The following is a 25,103-nucleotide window of genomic DNA, read 5'->3' as shown; positions in this document are numbered from 1 at the left end:
TTCCATTTCTTTGTGTCTTCTTCAATTTCCTTCATAAGTTTTCTATAGTTTTCATCATACAGATCTCTTGTATCCTTGGTTAGGTTTATTCCGAGGTATTTTATGGTTTTTTGTGCAATTGTGAATGGGATCAGTTTCTTGATTTCTCTTTCTGTTGCTTCATCATTGGTGTATAAAAATGCAACTGATTTCTGTATGTTGATTTTGTACCCTGCAACTTGGCTGAATTCTTGGATCAGTTCTAGTAGGCTTCTGGTGGAGTCTGTCGGGTTTTCGATGTAGAGTATCATGTCATCAGCGAAGAGTGAAAGTTTGACTTCTTCTTTGCCAATTCTGATGCTTTTGATTTCCTTTTGTTGTCTGATGGCTGATGCTAGGACTTCCAGCACTATGTTAAACAACACATAAACCACATCTTCTTGATTCATTCATCAGTTGATGGACACTTAGGCTTTTTCCATGTTTTGGCTATTGTTGAGAGTGCTGCTATCAACACTGGGGTACCTGTGCCCCTATGCATCAGCACTCCTATATCCTTTGGGTAAATTCCTAGGAATGCTATTGCTGGGTCACAGGGGAGTTCTATTGTTAATTTTTTGAAGAACCTCCACACTGTTTTCCAGAGGGGCATCAGTTTACATTCCCACCAACAGTGTAGGAGGGTGCCCGTTTCTCTACATCCTCGCCAGCTTCTATAGTCTTCTGATTTGTTCATTTTAGCCACTCTGACCACAGAGCCAGTTTTTAGAATGGCATTTTGTGTTCCTATCCCATGGTTTTCTAGGCATATGAAAGAGCTCATCACTGTGGCAACAGTAGGCCTAGCCACTTATTTATCCTACCATTCTCAGGCAAAAGCTGGCTAAGAGCCATAGTCCTGGATGATGGTCAGCACTTCCCTAGGTGTTGGAGAACACAGAGGAAATTGCTATCATCAGAGCACAGGATCATATGACTTCTCCTTTTCCCATTCTTTTCCTCAGCTTCTTTTTATCAGCCAACAAGAACTACCCCACACACTGGCTGCAGGCAGGAGTCCAACTCTGAACACTGTCTTTCTTGGAGCCCTCTTATAGTCTTTTTATCCACAGAAGCCAAACTTCCAGCCATCACTGCTTGCTTCTAATCTTAGCAGATTTATGACTTCAGCTTAGCTGAGCATTTTTGTTTTCATTCCATTCTGATCTGTCTCAGTATCTAGATTCCTTCCTTCCTTCCCTAGTATAATGTTTTTGGCCTTTCTTTTTTATTTAAAATCTTTTTAATGTTTACTTATTTTTGAGAAAGAGAGACAGAGCACAAGTGAGGGAGGGACAAAGAGAGAGGGAGACAGAATCTGAAGCAGGCTCCAGGCTCTGAGCTGTCAGCACAGAGCCCGACACGGGGCTCAAACTCACAAACCATCAGATCATGACCTGAACTGAAGTCAGATGCTCAACTGATTGAGCCACCTAGGCATCCCTGGCCTTTCCATTTTATATGTGGCCTGTCATTGTTATATTTTTGTAAAAGCATAAAGTTAAAGATCCCCTTTGACAGATATTCTTGCCCGGAAACATCTAACGGCAAAGATGCTTCAAATTCAAAGTTATCCAATAATTTCTTCTGCTTTCCACCATCCTATATTGTTTTCCTTTGGTAATTAATATCTACTGGTGTGAAGAATGTATTAATAATGTCTATGGCCAAGATTAACAGCTATGAGATGTGCCCTTGCTCTTATTTTATAGAGGAATCAAAGTCTAGGTCATAGGTGTCAAACTTCCCCACATCTTGATTCCCACCACTCACACATGAATATTCCCCTAAAGCAGCCTTGGCATGGCAATATTTACATCACAAGGAAATTGCCAGCTTGCAAAATGTCGTGTCACTGACCATGGTCCTGAAACGTCATGGGCCAAGAAGACCTAGGTCTTTATCTTAATCCTGGGTTCAGAAATGGCTTCTCTTCAACCCTTTCCTAGAATTGTGAACCAGGTGATAGAGTAGGTGGTGGTGGAAAACAGGACAAGTGGTGTGAAGGAGGGAGATGGGGGGGAATGGAACACAATAGGCAGAAGCTGCCATGGATGATTTTTTTGACATCATTTTCATATATTCAAAGCAATCAAAAAAGAATCCATAGCTAACCATGTCTCCCATCATCCACTTTTAACAAACCTACCATGTTCCTAGTGGTTAAGCTTTTATTTTTGCTTTGGGCAAGTATGTTGGGGTAGTGCATTTGACCACTTTTTTTCACCTCACATTCTTTTCCTTATTATGTTTGCAGTTAGGAGAGATTTATAAAGACCATAAGTCCTAACATTCAATTTCTAACTCAAGTCCATCATATGCTGTATATGCTCTACAATTTTTGGTTCTTCGAAAGGAACGGATGTTTACTGAGCTCCTGCCATGCGCTAGCAAATATGCCAAGTATTGGGGATAAAGGCAAAAAAGATACATTCTCTGTTTTGGAACTAGACAGTGATGGTTGTACAACACTGTGAATGTGCTAAGTGACACTGAATGGTTCCCTTTAAAATGGTCAATATTTATGTGAATTTCACCTAAATTAAACATGTGTGCACTGGTGTGCACGCGCGCACGCACACACACACACACACACACACACACACACCATGCAACATCATGAGCTTGAGAACAGATACTAAACTATGATACAGACCTTGATCTGAATCCTAGCTCTGTCAGTTTCTAGTTGTGAGACACCAGGACAGTCACTTATCTTCTAAGAGGTTCACTTTCCTAGTAGGAACCTGTCTCATATGGCAGAGGTTAGGATTCACTGAAATAATGCCCATAAAGTGCATTTCACTGTGTCTGACCCATAGCAAGCTTTAAATAAATCTTACTGTTAATATTGGGGCACCTGGGTGACTCAGTCAATTAAGCGTCCGACTTCAGTTCAGGTCATGATCTCATGGATCATGGGTTTGAGCCCCACGTCGGGCTTTGTGCTGACAGCTAGCTCAGAGCCTAGAGCCTGTTTTGGATTCTGTGTCTCCCTCTCTCTCTGACCCTCCCCTGCTCATGCTATCTCTCTCTCTCAGAAATAAATAAAACACTTAAAATTTTTTTAATTAAAAAAATAAATCTTATAATTAATATTATCTATACTCCTCATTCAGATAACCCCAAATTTATACAGCTACTTTTAACTCTCAAGTATCTTTTAGGCTACACTTGATTTGGTTGAATGTGAGCTTTCCTTGGCTAAATGAGTTTTGCCATGAACAAAGATTTTCACATAACAGAGAACTTGGTTATAATTTTAAAAAGTGAATTCTAGGTCCACAAAGGTATATGCTACCTTTGGACAGATATCCAGTTCAGGGTCATAGAAAATATCACTAAGTGATCATGATCCTCTGTTCTGGACACAGACTCAGAATCCTTCTAACACAGCATTCTAGCAATCAGATGGTCAGTCTTGGGATATGAGATGACACCAATTTGTCATCTCTTTGTATATAGTTTATTCTTCTCAGACAGGCACATAGGACCAAGACATCTAGCACAGAATATGTATTTGATTATTGAAGTCCTCAATAAACCCAGAAAATATTGGTAATTACAGTAATACACTTCTTTTACTATTGGGCAACAGACTTGGAAGAATTTAACATAAACCCTTAATATCTGAGACATAGTTCTAAAAATATAAAAGGGAAGAAGGAAGGAAACAAGGAAGCAAGTAAGGAAGAAAACACTATGGTCTTATGATATAATACTAATACTTAACTTTGTGATGATGTTCTACTGTATTAAAAATTTTGGGGTGCCTGGATGACTCAGTCAGTTAAGCATCCAACTCTTGGTTTCAGCTCAGGTCATGATCTCATGGTTTTGTGCTGCCAGCACAGAGCCTGGTTGGGATTCTCTCTCTCTCCCTCACTCTCTGCCCCTCTTCCACTCATGCTGTCTCTCTCTCTCTCTCACAATAAATAAACTTATAATATTTATTTTTTTACATTTGATCCTCACTGGTAGACAGGTGGATATTGCTATCCTCACCCACAGCTAAGGAAGCAGAGGCTTGGAGAGATTAAATGAGTTAAGGTCACATAACCACCAAGTCATGGGCTGTATTAGCTTCCTAGGGCTGCTGTAACAAGGTAACACAAACTGAGCAGTTTAACAAAAGATACTTCTTGTCTCACAGCTCTGGAGGCTGGACATCTGAGATCAAGACTCAAGGCTGGTAGGGGAATGTTCCCCCAAAGGCACTAACAAAGGATCTGTTCCAGGCCTCTCTCCTAGTTTTCGGTGTTTCCTTGCTCATAGCAGCATAACTCCAATATTCACAAAGCATTCTATGTGCATATCTGTACCCAAATGTCCCCTTTTTATAAAGATACCAGTTATATTGGTTTAGGTATCCAGCCTACTCCAGTATGAGCTCATTTTAGCTAATTACATCTGCAATGGCTCTATTTCCAAATAAGGTCATATTCCAGGATATTGAGGGTTAGGACTTCTACATATGAAGTTTTAGGGGACACAATTCAAACCATAACATGGGTTGATCATAACCAAGCATTCTGTACAAGCATGAGGAACACTGCTGGAGCCTAAGGATTTAGGCTTTCGGCTTCTCTTAAAGGCAAGAATTCTCATTATTCCCTAAAATATAGACTTTTAAATAAAATTATTCTTTCAAAAACATTCAATAGTCCTTCACATTAGAAATCAATTATGGGATCCCCCCCTTCATTAACTTGGTATGATACCTATGTCATGTATTTGATGAGGTCCCTTGTTTCCTTAGGAGGTTCCAAATTGCAATACTAGAAGGTCAGTTAGAAACTGCACACACCCGAAAGGAGATGGAAGATCAAGAGAATCTATGATTACTCATTATATTTAATATCACTCTTATAAAATTTGAATCAATTAAAAAAACCATATCAGCCCTTTCCTCATTAGTGCCAACAGGCTATGTCTGTTATTTTTATCCCTGCCAGAAATCAGTGGCCTATAAGAATGTAGTACTAGTGATATGAGCCTTAATTTCCATTTTTAATTAAAATTCTTACTGACCTAGAGCCAGATTTCCTTCTGCACCAGAGCCTGTGGAAATTCCACAGTTGAACAACAGTAGCCAGGGAGTGGAGGATCAGGCAGGAAACCGGGAATGTCACACTGTACCAGAGGAACATCACAGCCCTTAAGAGAAGACCCAGGAGGGCACCTACATGGCTCAGTTGGTTGAGCGTCTGACTCTTGATTTTGGGCTCAGGTCATGATCCTAAAGTCTTGGGATCAAGCCCTGCACTGGGCTCCACACCAGGCATGAAGCCTTCTTGGGATTCTCTCTCTCTCTCTTCCTCTGTCCTTCCCCCCAGCTTGATCTCCTCCCCTCCCCTCTCAAAAATAAATAAATAAACTTAAAAGAGAGAGAGAGAGTGAGAGAGAAAGAGAGAGAGAGAGATAGAGTGAGAGAGAGAGAAGATCCAGGAAGGGTGTCAACCTGGCCCCTCCAAGCTCTCAACTTGTACTTACTTTTCTCATCCTCCCCCCAGGCCCTAGATCAGCCTCAGTGGAGATCATGACTGCCCCTCCTCATGATCCACGTCTCTTGCGACTTATCACCCCATGGACTCTATTGGCTGCCTTTCCTGACTCTCACACCTTTTTTTGATGGTACCGCTATGGAGTTAAAATATTTCTCACATTTATTGTGCTCTCAGTCTGTATCTCACTTAATTCTTGCAACACTCTATAAGGTAGCATGATTGCAGACTGCAGATTGTCTGTACACTCTCTATTCTACTGAAGGATCTTGCTCTGGTACTATCCTGGGCTCAGGGCTGCCCTATTAGAAGACTACATTCTTAGCTTCCTTTGTAGCTAGTTGTGGCCATGTGATTGAGTTGTAGTTAATGATATGCTCCATGAAGTTGTCAGAAAGTTTTCTTAAAGCCAGAAAATTTTCATTTTTTACTCTCCTTCTAGCTGGCTGTAATAAGTAGGTAAATGTTGGAGCCACAGCAGCCGTCTTGTCCCATGAGGTACCCTTGGAAATGGAAATCACACTTAATAGGGCAGCATGAGGGCAAGAGCCTAGGTGGCTGCCAGGTGCCCTGCCAGATTAGTGGTCCCTATGTGGCCTAACTCCCAGCTTATTTCATGTAAGAAAAAGATAAAAACCTACCTTATTAAAACCACTGTTACTTGGGATTTTCTATCACAACAGAATTGATCTTACTCCCAAATGGTTATTATATAAATAGTAGTATTCCCATTTTACAGATCAGGAAACTGAGGCTCAGAAAGATGAAGTAATTTGTTTGAGGTCAAAAATCTAAGTGGAAATGTTAGAGTACAACCTGATCTCAGGTCTAATGCTCTTAATCTCTCCAACGTATATTCTCTAAAAAGACCCTTTCCCATGCTGAAAATATTGGAACCCCCATGTTTAATTCGTCCTTTTCCTGTAGCACCTGTCTTCTCCCATCATTAGTTGCCAAGCATCGTGGGTTCTGCCTCCCAGGGTCCAGCCATCCATTTCCTGTCCCACTGCTCCTTCCCCATGAAGAAACTTCTGGCTGGCTGGTAGCAGAGATAGAGGCACTCAGCCTGGACAAGATGTGCCCTGGGATAGGTGTGGGAGATAGGCCTGTTTGTGGAGCAAAGAAGTGAAGGTAAGTCTGCACTCCAGGCACTGCTTCTGTTTTGACCCCTGCTGGAGCACATTCTCTCAGGTTGAGTTTGAGGGAGCGGTACTGTTGTTAAGAAGGGAGAGGAGAACTATGAGAACTACCTGAATTACAGGACACGTAGAGAATGGAGCCTGGCGTGAGTAAGAGTTATTTGCCAGGTTCCACAGACACATACATAATTTAATCCTTACAGTGAATCTATGAGGCAGGTCTTCTGCTCCAGCTTGACAAATGAGGACCAAAGGTCAGAGAGGTTAAATATCTTCCTCCAAGTTGCACAGCTAGCAGGTGACACAGCTGAATGCACACACTGCTCTTCTTGATGAGCTAGGTGGCACTCTGGGGAGGGGGGGAGGGGAACAGACTGTGGGCAGAGCCATGAGCCATGTCCCTACATCCCCTACTCCTGTCCCCCACACACCATGTTCATGGACACACAACACAGAGCTCACCATCACTTCTGTTTACTTTAACTGCAGCACTTCGATTTATGTTATGCAATTCAAGTACAAATTTAAAAAAAGAAAGAAAGAGAAAGAAAAGACAAGACAAGACAAGACAAGACCGACCAGCACGGGGTACACAGAACATCATCTAACCCTAAGTACAAGTCACCTCACACGAGGTGCTACAAGCACTCATGTGAACTCTAGGACATCTGCTACAGGTCTGGTTTCTCACAAGATCCAAACCCAGCATTTGTTGGTAAATAAATTGAAATATGCTGCCTAGAATATGGATTATCCCCTTTACTGTGCCTTTTGCTTCTTTTGGATGAGACTAAAACCCTTACTGCCAAGGTTCCCATGATATGAGTATATTCCAGATATATGTGGATACCATACCATATTTCAAACTTCAAATTATAATGAACCACTTCTTGGTTTACATCATGAGAAAATCAGATTTTATTGGCTGAGTTTATAAGTAGGGTCTAAGTGAGATCAAATCAGGCCCTTGACGTCTTCAGACAATCTGATAGGTAATCTAAATTAGACTCTCTTCAGGGAGACATAACCTTGAAACACATAGCTTTATTTGTTCTTTTTATGAGGGGGAAAAAATCCAAATTTTCCAAAATGAAAAAGAAGTTAGGTTGCATTTATAAGTATACTGATCAATATATGTTAAGAGGAGAGAGAAGAATGGGGGGGGGAGGTAAATTGGAATTTTTTAAAATTTTGAGCTTCTTCATGAGTTTTTATTAATTCACTAATTCCCTGAAGCTCAAGAGATGCTAATTAATTCAAGAAGACATAATAGCTAATCATTGGCTAAATAAATCTAAAATGGAGAGAGTCTGTCACTGGAGATACCACTGCTCATTTTAATTAATAGTACCAATTTGTGAAGTAATGTAAATAAAGGTTATTGTATCCTCCTCCAGGAAATATTAACCCTTTGCATGGCCACCTGAGAATGTAACAAGACTTAAAAAGCCAAGAGTATTTGTGGAGCTTAATCAATCACTGAGTTAGGACATTTATCATTCCAAGTGTGTTGTTTGCTGACATTATAAAAACCATGTAGAATTAAGCTCCCACAAAATGCAGGATGACAAAGAGCTAAGAGTGGTTGCCTTCAAGGAAATACAACCAATGAAAAGGAAGCAACCACCCTAAAATGGTTCAGGCCTAGAGAAAAGCCAGTGTTCCAATTCTGAGTTTCAATTTTTAAGGAATGAATTTATGCAAATGCCCATTTAGTTTTAGCAGTTTTGTAGCTTAGAGTGATCTCACCTTGTTACCATGCAGTACAACTGCTTGTAGCCATTTGAATGTCATTTGGAGGGACAGGAAAGGCTGCCTCTGCATTTCATGGCTAAATGGCAAGGCTGGGCCACAAGGTTCACCTTGGAAAAGGGACAGACCTGCATGCTTAGCCACTCAAACCAGCCACCCCAAGAAAGCAGTGTGTGCAGGAGACCATATAGTTTGAGTCCTCACTAAAGCCTTAGCTGAACAGCCATGGTGCTCCTGATAGATCTGTCCTTGCCTGAGACAAATCCTTCTTTACTGTCTCACTAATCAGCTCAAGAGCTACTGATGATAAAGTCCTAAAATTAATTCCTAACAAAACCCCAAAAGTTTTAAAGGCAAAATGAAAAAGCATAGTTCACAGATACCTATTAGCCAATAATTCACAAAGTATTACAGCTTAGTCTAAAAACTTGAAATTAGTTTGAATGGAGGGGGGTGGGGGTGGGGGAGGAAGACATCCTTCAGGATGAAGGCGAAGTTGGCCAAGGAAAATTACTGTTATCTGGTCCAAAGGCTACTTCTGAATGGAGCCTCCTGACAAAACTGAAGTCTGGCTGAAACTTGAACCAGATAAACTTGTTATGCAAATAGCTGTAGCCATTGGGGAAAGGGCTGATAATGAAATCTCTACAAAGCCACACACATTACAGAGGTGACAAAAAAACATCCAGCAGGGTCCTTAACATATGGATAAAAAGCAGTGTAGAATTTATGTGAGCATCATTTTTAATTTATCATAACTAAGCTGTCAGGAGTCATGCTTTGACAAATGCATAACTAACTCATACAAATGAGTCAATTATCACTAACGACCAAAGGTTCAGAACAAAACTGATGTTTCTTTTCTTTTTTTAAAACTCCAATACGTGTTTACTAATACGATTTCAGACTCTCTTAAAATCTCTCTTAGCATCTCCAAATTAAGGCTGGAAACCTGAAAAACACCAAGCCACATCCCAGCACTCATGCTGTCCCCTCCTCCCTGCTACCTCATGCACATTCATATTCATTCCCTCTCTCATTACCCTGCCTCCCCCCCCCCCCACACACACACACCCTGTCCCCTGTCTACGCAGCTATAATCACTAGCTACAGCCAGGCTAATCCCTTCAGACTACTGCAGCAATCAATGAGAAGCCATATAGGTCCTTCGGTAAGTGGAGACCAACATGGATCAAGAAAGATCAGAATTACTGAATCGCCTCTGCTATGATTTAATAGTCACATGAGGATAGGGTATTAAAAGTTTTAAACCTGTGAAAGAATTTTAGTCCTGTTTGCTCTTTAGAAAGAATTCGTTTTTTTTAATACAATGCATTGTTTTCAATATACAACGGGAATTGAAGCAATTAACTGAATAATTCAAGCTAAAAACACCTTACCTAAAGTTATGAGAAAATCATCTTTTCCACCCCAGTCCCACCAATAATGAAAAGTTTGTAATCTGAAAGTTTTAATCCTCTGTCCTCCTCCTCCCAGTATGGGCAAGATAAGTATAAAAACAAACGAAGGCTCTCTTTTTAAACAGACATTTCTAACTCAGTGAGTGTCACTGTTTGTATTTCATTAGAGATCTGAATAAACAGAATGACATAGTAAAGTCAAATTGCATTTGGTAGGCTGAGTAATGGCAGCCTAGGGTACACAGGCTCACCTATGAAACCAAGGTTTTTATTTGGGAATCATGGGCAGCTTTCTACCTAAATATATAAAATAGAATAATTAGTCTCTAATCCTGAGACTCACCTTTCTAACAATCTTGTAAAAAAAAGAATTCATGGTTGAGGGATCTAAGATGTTTTGGGAAAAGCAGGATTGGGGGCTGAAGTCAGGAAAGACTCTATGAACAACTATAATATAGAATATTTTCACTAACAAAACCATTAAGGAGAACTCATTAAATAAAGACAAGATTGATGATATTTTTCCATATCTTAAATTAGTAGTAAAGCACACAATCACTTAATTTCTATTTACCTTCATTGGTTCATTAGAACCTTTTCAGACTCTTCCTCTCCTGTGGTTTCAACAAGATACTTTTCTTTGTGCCTTATAGTACGCGTATGAAAGGCACCGGTTTTTGTGTTCTGTTCTCCCTCTAGTATCTAGACCCTTCTAAATCTAAAGCAAATCAGAATGAGCGCACCTAGAAATCTCAGAGTTGGAGAACATGTAAGCAAACTTAAATGGACGTATAATAGGACCTACCATACAGAAAAATCAGTAGTGGGAGGATTTCTATACTGTTTAACCCTGAAAGTCCCAACCCCATCATCAGTTATGTACCTTTATTCCCAAAACCATCTAAGCAATACCATGATTGGTTTAAGAACACAAATACAGGGCGCCTGGGTGGCTCAGTTGGTTAAGTGTCCAATTTAGGCTCAGGTCATAATCTCAAGATTCGTGGGTTCAAGCCCTGCACCTGGCTCTGTGCTGACAGCTCAGAGCCTGGAGCCTGCTTCAGATTCTGTGTCTCCCCCTCTCTCTCTCCCCCTACCCCACTCGCACTCTGTCTCTCTCTCTCAAAAATAAATTTAAAATGTTTTAAAAAAATGTTAAAAGAGGGGCACCTGGGTGGCTCAGTCAGTTAAGCGTCTGACTTTGGCTCAGGTCATGATCACAGGGTTCATGGGTTCAAGCCCCGCATCGGGCTCTGTGCTGGCAGCTAGCTCAGAGCCTGGAGCCAGTTTCGCATTCTGTGTCTCCCTCTCTCTCTGACCCTCCCCAGTTCACGCTCTCTCTCACTCTCTCAGAAATAAATAAAACATTTTTTTAAAATGTTAAAAGAAAACAATTACACTCTTGAAAAAATATACAGAAGATAAAAATTTGGTGAGTCAAGTCACATTTTAGAGGCATCACAAGAGCTTGGTATAGGAAGGCATATTTGTGAATATGTAATAGATTTTTCTAGGCCAACAGCTTTGAGAAGGTCAATCAAGGGAATCTGTATGCAGCAATGAAATGAAAAGGAATTCTTTAAATCCAGCCTTGCTAGCAAAAATCTTGGAATCATAGCTCTTGGATTTCTCTCCCTGGGGTGACCTGAAATGTGCCCCCACCAAGGTGTCTTTAGTTCTCCAGTTCCCTTGACCTCCTCCTTTGGCTCCCAAATCCCAGGGAGTGCCTCTTCCTCTGCTGCTAGTGAGCACCATCCCTCTGGCTGTATCTTGTTCCTCTCACCATGGCCTGACATTGCTACCTTTAAGTTGTGGCTGTTTCTGTTCTCTGAAGACTTTGCAGAAACATCAGAGTGGGGACTGGAGGGGTGAGGAAATGCCCTGGCATTGAACTGGGTGGTCACATGCCAGTACGGCCTTGCTTGGAGTTCTTTACCATTCTCTCCTGAGGAAGACAGCACAAATCCAGGAGGGGCTGGACAAGCAAACAATTTCAAGGACCTTGAACTATGTTCCATGTGAAACAAAAATTAAATATAGGTTCACAGCTCTTTCTACTAACCCTTGGAGTCAAATAGGTTTCAGAATTTAGAATTTTATCAAATTTTAGAAAAGTAAACCAGTGCATCTACTGTATGTTATGTAACATTCCTCAGCAGGATCTGGGGCAGCACACTGTAATCAAACACATTAATATATCTGCAGCAATTCACATGAATATTCACACTGAGTGAGATAAATAATGACTATAAATAGCTTCATTTCAGTTTAGGTCATGTGTTGCCACCAAATCAGATCACATAAGGTCAGGGCTTGTAGCTAAATGAATCAAGTACAAAAAAAAACTTTCATTTTTTAGAGCTCTTTGGATTCTAGAACTGTGGATAAGGAATTATTGATCTATATTGTGACTGAGTCAGGAAGATGATCAAGGGACCCAGTTTCCATCATTGTCCTGCCTCTTTGTGGAAGCTAAAAATGCACATAGATAGAAGTTGGAAAATATTGTGTTGACCATTTCCTACTTTCTGGTTATTAGCTATTTGGGGCACTTCTTTTCTCCTCCATGACCTCTGAACACCTTGTTTGATCTGCTAGACACTGAGCACACCTCTTCCCAGTTCCTCTGCACTGGATATGCCTTGTAATGCCTGGTCTAGACCCCACAGTTCACCAGGCCCCGAGCCTGGGGTCACATCGTCCCCTCCAGCAAACTGAGCATCTTCCCCAGATCTGGGAGCAGCGTAATCCTCTACCAGGGGCCAGGCCATTCCAGCACAGGGTCGCCCAAAGGTATTATCATTGGGTCTGCTCCTGTCTTGGTCCCATTCTACCTTGCCTAGGTCCTGGTAACACAGCTCCCATCAGGGTGCCATCCATCACGTGGGTTTTTATTGTGTTCTCCTCACCTTGAACCCTTGGCTGGGGTTGTTCACTTTAGTGCCTCACGTCTGAGATCCTACTGCGCCTACTCGGTCATACTGGGGACTGGAGCTGTGTTCTCATACCGCAGATCCTAAAGCAAAGTCCATCTTCCAAGCTGCAAGATCTCTGTTGGAGGCTGCCACCTTCTGTCTCTTCTCTGCGACTAGTGTGGGCATCACAGTTTTATTTTTAATTTTATTTACTTACTTACTGATTGGTTGATTGACTGATTGATTGAGACAGACAGAGACAGAACGCACACATGAGCAGGGAGGGGCTGAGGGGGAGTGAAAATACGAATCTTAAGCAGGCTCCATGCCCAGCACAGAGCCCAATGCAGGTCTCAGTCTCACAACTGTGGTATCATGATCTGAGCCAAAATCAAGAGTCGGATGCTTAACCAACTGAGCCACCCAGGTACCCTGGGCATCACAGTTTTAGACATTGAGTCTCTTCCCTTATTAAAAAGACCACTGGCAATATTTGCTCCAGGACAGAGTAACTTCTCAGATAAATGTGATCTACATGATCAGAAGGACTGAGTACAGCCAAAAGTCAAATGGAACTCCTTATTTTTCAAACTCTGCAAAGGCATCTTCCATCATTTACTGGAACCAATTCTGGGTCATAACATGCTAAGAGGCATAACAACTTCTAGCGCCAAGGAAATTCCATAGCTTGGATTTCCAATCACTGTTCAAGGCCTTGCTGGATAAGCAATTTTTAGTGGAAGAAATACTCACTGTGAAATAAAGTGGTTGAACTCCTCACACCATTTTTCTGGATGAAGTAAAGTAGGTGGAGGATTTCTGAAAAACAAAAGCAAATTTTTTTTACCAAAAAAAAAAAAAAAAACAAAGTGTTTAGTTAAAGGCAAAACATCAACTTGTCTTTACTGATATTGTTCTAAATAGCTCTGATAAAATCCATTCTGTTTCTTCCAAGATGGGACTCATTCATTAGTGGCAAATTATAAAGTGCCAGCCCCTATTCATTTAGTCCTTCATTTTCATTGACTGAAGCCCTACCTATGTTCGTAGTTTTCAGCAGGACCTGTGAAGTTACACAGATCAGGAACATTCCTCAGGGAGCGGACCCTGATGAGGGGGGAGCACACAACCACCATCACTGAGAGCTGACTATTATTAATGCCATAAGAAAGAATGCTATAACCCTAGCACTCGGGGCTTTAGAGAAATTTTACAAGGATTTGCAGATCATTATGTTACCATTTGAATTAATTATGTGATGTGTTTAAAGTACACTCAAATTCATCAAATTTTTAACTATTGCCTGTATGTTAACTTCTGGAATAGGCACTGGGAAAAGCAAAACAGCTAAGACAGTGCTCCAGACCTATGGGGTCCCTGGGTAGAGAGGGTGACAGACATCTAACATAACTACGTATTGGAGGTCCAAGAAAACTAGAGAGCTGCAGAAAGATTCTGGTAACCAGACCATCATGTAGAATAAAGGGACTGTAAGAGACCTGCATTTACTTGGCTGAATGTTACTCAAAGAGATTTCTTTTCTTTTTTTTTCTTTTTTTCAAATTTTTATTTAAGTTCTAGTTAATTAACACATAGTGTGGTATCAGTTTCAGGAGTAGAACTTAGTGATTCATCACTTACATATAACACCCAAGGCTCATCATAACAAGTGCACTCATCACCCATTTAGCCCATCCCTCCCACCCAACTCCCTCCATCAATCCTCAGTTTGTTCTCTGTCATCAAGAGTCCCCAAAAAGATTACATTTTAAAACAGAAGTGACATTACCTTTAATTGGTAAGAATTTTCTTTTCTAGCCATAAATCAAAGTAGGGGCTTCTGGACAAATCAAGTTCAGCAAATGGAGAAAGTTACATTTCTGCACATCTGAATTATCACTGTATATCTTAAACCCATTATACATCTTACTCTTGTTTTCACCTGGGCTCTAATTGCCTCCTAAAACCATAGATTGCTTAGCTTCAATAGGTAGAGGAATGAGCAGCAGCAAGAATGACAGGAATTTTTTAAAAAATGTATTAGATAATGTGATTGCAACATGCCTCTCAACACCCATTCTCCTCTCATTTCCTTAAGTACAATTTTTATTCTGACACAATGCTACCACATAAAGACTACATTTTCCTGAGTTTCTTGCTGCTAGGTGTGTCCATGTGACTGATATAATTGTTCAGGCCAATTATATATAACTAAAATTGTTCTAGAGTGTTCCCAGGAAGCTTTCTTAAAAGAAAGGAGACAATACATCTTCCTTCTTTCCCCTTGCTATTTCCTGGAGTATGGATGTGATGGCTGGAGCTTAGGCAGACATTTTGGAAGTGAGGTAAACTTGAAAATGAGAGCTACAAGCTGAGTATGGCAAAGAAGATAGATAGGGTTGGGGCACCCGGGTGGATCAGTCGGTGAGGCATCTGACTTCGGCTCAGGTCATTATCTCACTGTTTGTGGATTCTAGCCCCGCATTGGGCTCTGTGCTGACAGCTCAGAGCCTAGAGCCTGCTTTGGATTCTGTGTCTCCCTCTTTCTCTGCCCGTTCCTTGCTCATGTGCTGTCTCTCTCTCAAAAATAAATGAACATTAGGGGCGCCTGGGTGGCTTAGTCGGTTAAGCATCCGACTTTCGCTTTGGTCATGATCTCGCGGTTCGTGGGTTCGAGCCCCTCGTCTGGCTCTGTGCTGACTGCCAGCTCAGAGCCTGGAGCCTGTTTCAGTCTGTGACTCCCTCTCTCTCTGACCCTCCCCTGCTCACACTCTCTCTCTCTCTCTCTCTCTCCTAGAAATAAATAAAAATATTAAAAAAATAAAAAAAATAAATGAACATTAAAAAATAATTAAAAAAAAAAAGAAGATAGATAGGCAACTGGATTCATGATGATACTGCAAAGCTGCTGTACTAGCTCTAGACTGCTTCCCTTTAGTCTTCCTTAACAGGAGAGAGAAGTAAACTTCCATCTTTTTAAACCATTGTTATAATGCAATTAATCCTAAATGAGCCAATAGTATTTCAGAGTATTATCCTATCATATGATTAGAACATAAGTTGATAAATGATAGAGAAATAAACAAAGACATATGGAAGCATAATTAAGGAATAACTTACCGAATCTGGTGAGTCCCAGAAGACTTTTTTTATAGTTTATTTATTTTTTAGAGAGAGAGACAGAACATAAGTAGGGGAGGGGCAGAGAGAGAGGGAGACACAGAATCTGAAACAGGCTCCAGGCTCCGAGCTGTCAGCACAGAACCCAATGCAGGGCTTGAACCCACAAACAGCAAAATCACGACCTGAGCCAAAGTCGGACGCTTAACTGACTGAGCCACCCAGGCACCCTCCAGAAGACTTTACAGAAAAGATGAACTTATGCTGGCCCCTGATGAGTAGGTTGGAATTTTCAAGATAGACAAGGAAAGGGAAGCCACTACAGGCTTAGAAAACAACATGTACCAAGTCACAGAACTGTAAAAAAGTCTGGCAGGTTCAAAGAACATGAGTAATATTTTGAGACTAGACTATATGATTGTTTTGGATCTGGAGAGAGAGAACATGAGGGAAGAAAGAATGATAAGAGAGGAATCATAGGATTTCCCTGTTCTGCATAAGAATTTAATTATCTTTTAGATCTTCTGATTCAAAGACCCAAAGGAAAATTATCTGTGTGACCACCTAGAAAGAGTTAGTAGCTGAAGGTTGCCCTTCAGTTATTTTGGAGGCTGCCTCTATCCCAGTTCATTTAATTCAACAATATTTGCCTTCATCTTTCCCTTGCATTTTCTTAAATAATAACAGTACCATCACATAACTTCCGCTTCACTGCTAATGTGGCTGACCTGTTCTTACTGGCTCCAGCTGCTTGAGGCCTCAGCCTATCATCTCTTTGTGAGGTTATGCTACATCATCTCTAGAGCCCTTTCCAGAACTTGAACTTCCCTTGCGCTTCTTAGGTTTTTTGCTTACTCTGTTCTCACTGAGATCAGTTCCACAGAGAAGAGCTGCTTAAGCAACTTACTGTCTAATAGACTTAATTCACCCCTAAAGCAGTTAACCGTGACCAAGAAGTCACTTGTAGACAGAATCAACAGACCTGATTAAAACAGTCCTAGTGGACTCAACATTGGCCAGCTGAGCATGAAGGGACAGCCCTCTGTTGCAATTAAAGAATGACCCAGCAAGGGTCCACTGGTGAGATGGACGGCGAGTGTCCTCTCTTGTGTACAGAACACTGCACTTTCCTGTTTTCAGCCCAGCTATCAGCAGGAACTATAGGCTGGGGCTACGCTTTATGAGTTGGCCTGAACCTCCGTAGGGCACAGAGGAGAGTGGCGAGAGATCACCGCTCACCCAGGCCATCACCAATCCCTGCTCACCTCACATGAACCCCATACAAAGAAACAGCTTCTTTGAAGCTCGGCATCATCGGAATTTGGTTTCAGAAAAGCTCATTTGACCTTGTAGGTAGGTGCGCTGCCTTTCCTGGAGTCGATCCATCATACTTAGGTTCAGTAAATAGAGATCTTGTGAAAGATTATTATCTGTGTGTAATGAAATCTAAAAGGAATTTGAAGGCTTTGTGGTACTTTGTTTGCACTGGCAATATAAATTCCTGCCTCTCGCCATCCGGGAGGACGAGCACCAAATAGCAACAATGGTCCCTTTTTGGCTTCTGTCAACACCATAGATGCAAGCTGCAACCCCACCCAGAGGGTCTCTTTCTGAAAGGAGATGAGACGCTTCATGTTCACTGTGATGGGAGAGTCAGTGCACAGCTGTGATTCACACACAATCATACTCACAGGCAAACTCACTTACGTGTACAGATGCTGAGACACTGCAGAATATATGAATGGTAAGTGACTAGAAGGACTGTAAACCTAAATAACCAGCTTGTATTTGGACAATGTTTATAAACATACGTTTTGCTTCTGTGAAAAAAAGTCAAAAAGCGAACACAGTGTTCAGTGTTTGTTTCACAGCAAGGCAAACAGCAGCCAGAGGCCCTACAAGGCTCCTTCCCCCCAGGAACTATACTCAGCCTCTCAGCAGCTAGCTGCCATAGCTTTAAACTGTGTTTGTGAGTATCTGTACTTCATCTCAACGTATTTTGTGCAGCCATTTAGCAACATATGTCCTAAGGCATCGGAAAAGCCTAAAAGGCCTTATCTTTTGGGTCTGGAAATGCTCAAAAATTTTTCAATATATGTTAATGGCAATTGCTTCTTCACATTACGCTATTTTTGGCTTAAGAAAGTTTTCATAGGAACACTCTACTTTTGGATAGCAGGGGAAAGCCATATTTGAACGGAGTTTTGCCTGCCTGGATTTTACTCCTGTGATTTGGACCCCAAATTCAATTTCTATAAAGATGATCCACAGCACACAGCACACAACACACATTAAGGCTACATGAGGCTAGGAGCAAATGGGAGTGATGGTAAACAGAGGCCTGAACCTATCATTTACCTCTTTTTTGACACTGTAATTCTGGGTCCAGCAAATACAATGGAGGTCAAGTTAACTTTCTACCCACAAAGCCTCTGTGGGAAGAGGCTTTCTGAATAGTCCAGCTGAATTCATTCCTGAAAGAGAGAAGCAGCTGACTGGGGTGGGCACCTGGTGTCTGGATAGCCAATCCTAATTTAAACTGGTGGCCTCCGCCATAGCGTGATGCAAAATGATAGTATGGGTCAATCTGATTCTGTTTAGGTTTTTTCCCCCACCTTGAACTGAAAAAATAAACACAAAACAAACAAGAGAATGAAGCCGTTTAGTAATGGGAGCTGAAGCTAAGAGATTCGTGATGACAAGGCAGATGGCAGAGGCCATGGAGCACAATGTGGAAGCTCAAGTTTTAAAAAGCAGATACTACAAGTAGGCAGAAAACTGGGAATGAAAACAGGCCGGGTAGAGGAGGAAGGAAGGGATGTGCCGCAAGAAACTGAGACCCCATAGGCTATTCTTGAGTTCCTTTTGTGAGTACTTCCTAATCTGATGCACCCAGAATATTATTGGTCCTAGAATTCTGCTTTTGGCCCTATTCTCTTCAAATTCTACAAATTCACTGATGGCTCACTATATGTCAGCAGGTCTCTAATCTCTATCTCCTGTCTTGCTTTCTCCTCTGCCTTTTGGCTGGTCATCCAAATACTCACTAGATGTTCCATTTTAATATCCCAAGGGCATCTTGAAGTCAGCATGTTCAAAACCAAACTTTTCTTCTTCCCCCAAATCTGAATTCCTCTTGGTTGAAGTCAGAAACGGGTTCTATCCTCTCCCATAACTCTACATTCAGTTGGAGAAAGCAGAATAATGACTCCCCCAGAGAAGTTCACATTCTATGTGGACTATGTTCATAGGTTCATATTCCATGAACACGCTACCTACCTTCCATGGCAAAAGGGACTTTGCTATTATGGTTAAGGCTAAGGACATGAAGGGTTACCTTGAATTATGTGGATGGGCTCAATTCAATCTCTAGTCTTTTAAAACAGAAAAAAGAGGCAGAAGGAAAGAGGAAGGAGAGATACAAAATATGAATAGAACTCTCCCATTGTTGGCTTTGAAGGCAGGGAAAGGGTGTAAGGTGCCCAAGAATGCATATGGCCCCTGAAAGATAGGAATGGACTTCTGCTGATACCCAGCAAGGAAACGGGACTTCAATTCTACAAATGCAAGGAACTGAAATCTGCTAATAACCAGAATGAACAAGGAAACCAATGTTCCCCTAGAGCCTTCAGTAAGGGGTGCAGCCTTGCCAACACCCTGATTTTAGTCCAGTGAGATCTAGGTTATGTTTCTAACCTATAGAGCCAGAAGGTAATAAACTTGTGCTACATTAAGCTGCTACATTTGTGGTAATCTGTTATGACAGCAATAGAAAACTAACATATCAATTGGGCACCAAGTCCTATCAATTCTACTCCCTTAAATTCCTTTCTAATCACCTCATCTCCTCTTTCATGTCCTAGTTCAGTCATTTATCATCTCACATCCAGACTACTCCAGTAGTCTCCTTTTCCTCCATCCATCTATCCTCATCTCTCTCGAATCCATCTTGCACTTGGCAGCTAAAATTTCTTTATAACATACAAATCTAACCTTGTTATTTTCTTGCTCAAAATACTTCAGTAGAGCCACACTGCCAGCATGATAAAAAAACAAACAAAAAAATCCTCAAATCCTCTGCATGATATACAAATGGCCTTGCCTGTCCATCTATCCAACCTTACCTCAAATCACATCCCCATGTGCACCTGATGATACAGTAGTGTATTGCACAGTACTTGTAGCTCCTAAAGCAAGTCCTATTATTTCATACCTCAGGGCCTTTGCATATGCTGGACCTTCCATTTAGAGTGCTATCCCCAATTTGTCTACCTGGCATGCTCCTACTTATGCTTCATATGCATCTTTAGTACCCAGCACAGGAGCACTCCATAAATTTTTGCTGAATGAACAACTACATGAGTGAAGGCACACCAACGTACATCTACTAATAAGTAAGCCAAGACATGATGCCAGGACAAAATATGACTTGGTCCCCAAAGTAGCACAAAATTAGACAAAGCAACACAGCTCCTTTAGATGTGAGCAAACTCCAACTATATTTTTCACTAAGCAGGGTTTGAGGAACAGAGGAATCCCTTTGGCTGGTGATTTGGGTTGGATTTGACAAATACGAGCCTCATCTCTCTGCTTTTGAAGCCTCAATGCCCCCATATCGCTGAACATATTTGACCAAAAGGAAGAAATAAATCATGATTAAAACTGCATTACAGACATTATCTGATGTCAGAACCACTATACACATATGCATGGTGGGTTTAAGAAATTTTCTTGGAAACATCTTCCACACAGAAAGTGAAAGGCCTAGGTTTTAAACAGATAGTTTTATTTCAATGCCAATACTCCTCACTGTTTTCTATATTTTTATCTCATGAAGAGTCCATTACATTGGAAGATGAATTAAGAGAACATATATGGAAAAAATGACGGAAAAACAATTAGCAAGCAACACCTCTAGAAGGTGCAAAATGAAGTCCTCAAACCCTAAAGCACACTCACCATAGACCTGCTGAGTGAAAAAATTTTCAATGAGACTGAGTTAATTAAGAAAAGCTTCCTGGAAGTTGTTAACATTAAGGCTTGTCCTAAACAGGGTACACACACCAGTTGGAAAGAGGAGAAGGGTATTAAGGAAGAGGGAGAATACAGAGAGGAAGACATAAAGCCTGAAGTATAATAACTAATAAAAAATCATTAACATGCAGCTAAATAAACTCTTGGGAATGTGTTCAAATAGTATTCTATTGGGGCACCTGGGTGGCTCAGTTGGTTAAGCGTCCAACTTCAGCTCAGGTCATGATCACGCGGTTGGTGGGTTCGAGCCCCACGTTGGGCTCTATGCTGACAGCTAGCTCAGGGCCTTGAGCCTGCTTCCGATTCTGTGTGTCCTTCTCTCTCTGACTCTCCCCTGCTCGTGCTGTCTGTCTGTCTCTCTCTCTCTGTCAGAAATAAAACATTAAAAAATTAAAAAAATAGTATTCTATTTATTTACTCATAAAAGCAATAAACTAAGACATTGAGCACAATTAACTGTTCTGAGAGTATTAACCACAGCAACAGAGCTGCCATCCTGATCTACAATTGGTAGATTTAGATTCATTTGTGAGGTTGAATGCTTCGGTGTGTGACTGCATCTCATCCCTAAGTATCACCACCTAGTTCTAGCCAAAGTTGCTTTTCTCCTTAAGTCACATCTTATCTGTTCAAAATCAATAACTTAAAAATGTTTATATTTACTTGTAATACATGATTCCATCTTAATGCAGAAAACTCCCCAATGCAGGAACATAGTGTCAGGGCAGAAGACCTTCCTCTGTTTTATGGTCCTTCTAGTTGGACTTAGAATCCAATTGACATGAGACACATTAACAGGGGAAAGTCAAATTTAATAGCATATGCATGGGGAATCCACACAGACATGGAATTCCAAAGACAGTGAGGCAACATGAAGCTTCTATGAGCTAAGGAGAGGGGTAGGAGCCTGGAGATACAAAGTGGGGACCCCGACTGTTGGCAAGGAGGTGAGAGGTAACATTTGAAAATTTGCCTATTATGCAGATCATTTCTTAGGTAAAGGGGAGTCTCTTTTCATAGATAGGCTCTCCTTTCCAATGTAAACTGAGGCAGTTGATGGAGAGACAGAGAGCTTTTCCTGCACCTGCTGGGTTTTGATTACTTTTAACTCAAAATAATCTTTATGCCAAACTGGTTTCATCCTGCACTCCTTCAATAGAAAGCAAAAAGCCAAATACCTCTTCACTACCACCCCCAGTCTCAAGCTCTTGCTCATATCAATGTGCTTGCATTCCTTCAGACCTTTTTACATGCACTTTTATTATTTTCTATAAATACATACAGTTTTTGCTGTGCTATAAGTATATAATTTAATAAATACGATATAAATTTTAGAATATATTTATAATTGGGGATAGTGGAAATGGGATTAAATGCTACACATAAGTGTCCCAGTACTTATTTTTTTTCCATTCAATAATATGGCTTAAAGATCATCCCATGCCAACTTGACACTTAAAGAGTATTCCACAATGTGAGCATACTATAGTTTGTTTATTCACTCACTCATTGGTGAATATTCAGGCTGTTTTTATTTTCTTCACTAACAAAGACTGAAATGGTTTACACATGCCACATGTCCTACGTGATCTCTAATTTTCAAAAGACTTCTTGAGTAGCAAGTGTTGTCCCTGAACATTTAGGATCCCACTACGTAACTTAAATGCAGAAGTAGCAGGCACTGATTGCCTCATCTTCTGAGGGTGGCCCAGTGAGCAATTCCAGAGCGGAGGAGGAAGTGACTATGAAAAGGCTCTGCAGGGCTGTGGAGCGTGCTCCTAGGTCACCACTCCATAGGATGCACTGTGAATGGGAACTCTGAATTATTCAACTCCACCAGTGTCAGGCTTTGAACGCTGCTGCTGGGTTCCATTCTGTCACTGGCAGGAATCTGCAACCTGGTTTGAACAGTGAGTATCTCTGGGTAATTACCTTGACCTATGGAACACAGACCAAGATTTATTCAAAATGTACATATGCTATAATTCTGAAGTGAAATCACTTGGAAAAATTAAATAGTTGAAGATATTTCTTTAAAATCAGAAAAGATGATATGAAAATAATACAGAAATTAGAATCACAACGCTATGTACTGCACCCTCAGTAAATGTGAAAGATAGGTACAGGTTAGAAAAGACATACATGCTAAGTGCTGAATCCAACATAAGGCATCTCCCAATCAGGGTCAATCCTTTGAAGCAGGGAAAAAGAGAGGAAGAGCTGTGCAACGTGAACTCCAGATGAAGAGGTGTCTGGAAGAAGTAAATTCCCTTTAAATTCCTGACTGGGACAAAGGACAGATGAATAAGAAAAAAGCATATAAATTTGTTTAATGGAAGTTTTACATGATATAGAAGCCTTAATAAGGAAATGAAGACCTGAAGAAATGGCTAAACCTGAGTGTTTTTATGCTAGATTTGATGAAGGGTGCAGAGTCCTGGAAAGAGGGCATAGGACAGAGAGTGTGAGTAGTGTGATAAAATGGGGGATCTCGGCGAGACCTAGTCACGCAGACCCCCCTCTGTATCCACTGTCTTCAGAGATAAGGATGTTCATTTCCTCTGGGTAAAGGGAAGGTACCTCTCACATGAAGGTTTTAGGACTTGCTTTGGAGAAAGGTCAGAAAGTCATTCCTGCTCATGCCATTTCTCAAATTCCTTCAGCTTGAAATCGTCAACATTTCAAGGTCCCATATTTTGGGATAGTGTGTCCTGAATCCCATCAGAAAAACAAAATGAACCTCAATCACGTCTCAGCCTTAGATCACCGCTATCTACAAAAGTAGAGGGTTTATGATTAACACCTATGATGATTTATTCCACAATAACTGAATAAATTACTAAAAGCAGTGAAGAGAAAAGCAAAGATTTGTGCTTAAATTCCAACTTTGCTGATTCTTTTGATTCTGATCCTTAATAACCTAACCTGACTCTGTCCCTAAAATAACACCATTTGCAACGTTAAGCTAATCCTTAAAATGTAAAGTTACCACATCAAATCACAGGGCTCATAATAAACCCATTCTTCACTATTTACCATCAGTAAGTGACTAGATGCTCACTTCTTCTGGCTTTTCAGCCCTGCAAGAATCGGTTTCAAAGGTCATCTAAGAATCTCAAGATGACATTATGTTCCCCATGTCAGGGGTTATTACTCCAGGCCTATGTTTGATATTGGATACGTTACAGAACTTTACTAATCTTTGGCCATTATACCAACATTTCAAATGTTCACAAAAGGCATGAGTCATATTTTCTCACTCTCTCTAAAGCACACTGGGGTACCTTTCTCTCCACTGTACCCTCCTTATGCAAACACACAGGACACACAAGCAGCTCACCCATGCATGTAGAGTACAGGAGAAAGTCAAGGATAATAGAAGGTACCATGTCAGTAGAGATGATGGAGGGGACAAGTGGTGCATGCCTCACTGTCCGAGCCAATGTGACCATTTGCTGACACCCGTTCTTCCACAAGAACTCAGCAATGCCATCAAGTCCAACTGCTAATGTCCACTCTATCAGGGAAGCAGACCTTGCCCAAGGGCTGGCTAATGACCCTTTTCCTCGGTGGTTCTCTATGCACAGAGTGGAAGCCTCAAGTCTATTTTTTTTCACATAGTTTTAAATGCATAATCTGCTAATTCATTATTTTAAAGAGAGGTGTTTCAAATAGATCAGGTTGTTTTCTAAGTGTTTTCCTATCACCCAACCCTGGACTGTTTATGTGTGTTCTGTGGGACTGTACTCATTGAAGGTGAATATTATTGTGTGTCTGAGAATTCTGGAGATACAGAATCACTCTCCAATTAGGGTAGTTTTTAAGAAAAGACAGCTTTATACATGGTGGGATGTGACAGTGAGCCAGGGGACAGGCAAAGCTAAACAGACCTGCTAGACATGCTGTGCTTTCCTGAAGTATCCATTTTTCTGGGGATAAGTTGGTTTAAATAGTTTTGTATGAAAATATTAGAGAGTGATGGAGGAGGAGACAACAAAAAGTAGGACTTCTTCCTGTCTGGCTCTGTACTAATTTAGGAATAAGATAAAGCAGTCAGCAGACTGGGTCCTAAATAATCCTTTATTACCAATAGAGCTGATCTTGGAGAATGTGACTTTCATCTGAAGGCAGTTGGGTTTTAAAACTGAAAGACAGAGTTAGACAAACTTATCTGGCAGGTCTTGGGCCCAGGGCTGGACC

The 25,103-nt window shown here is 41.0% G+C and overlaps 1 protein-coding gene across 1 annotated transcript in view; it reads right to left on the bottom strand.

Moving 5' to 3' along the window:
* The window catches only part of LOC120242836 (myosin-IIIb), a 208,393-nt gene that overhangs the window by 58,942 nt on the left and 124,348 nt on the right, over positions 1 to 25,103 (bottom strand). The window contains exon 8 of the mRNA XM_039248793.1: positions 13,503 to 13,568. Within this exon, the coding sequence (XP_039104724.1) occupies positions 13,503 to 13,568 (66 nt within the window). The remainder of the gene's footprint in view (positions 1 to 13,502; positions 13,569 to 25,103) is intronic.

This window comes from Hyaena hyaena, unplaced genomic scaffold (assembly GCF_003009895.1).
Source record: "Hyaena hyaena isolate Hyena2069 unplaced genomic scaffold, ASM300989v1 scaffold_317, whole genome shotgun sequence".
NCBI lineage: Eukaryota > Metazoa > Chordata > Mammalia > Carnivora > Hyaenidae > Hyaena > Hyaena hyaena.
This window is presented reverse-complemented; position numbering and strand designations above follow the sequence as displayed.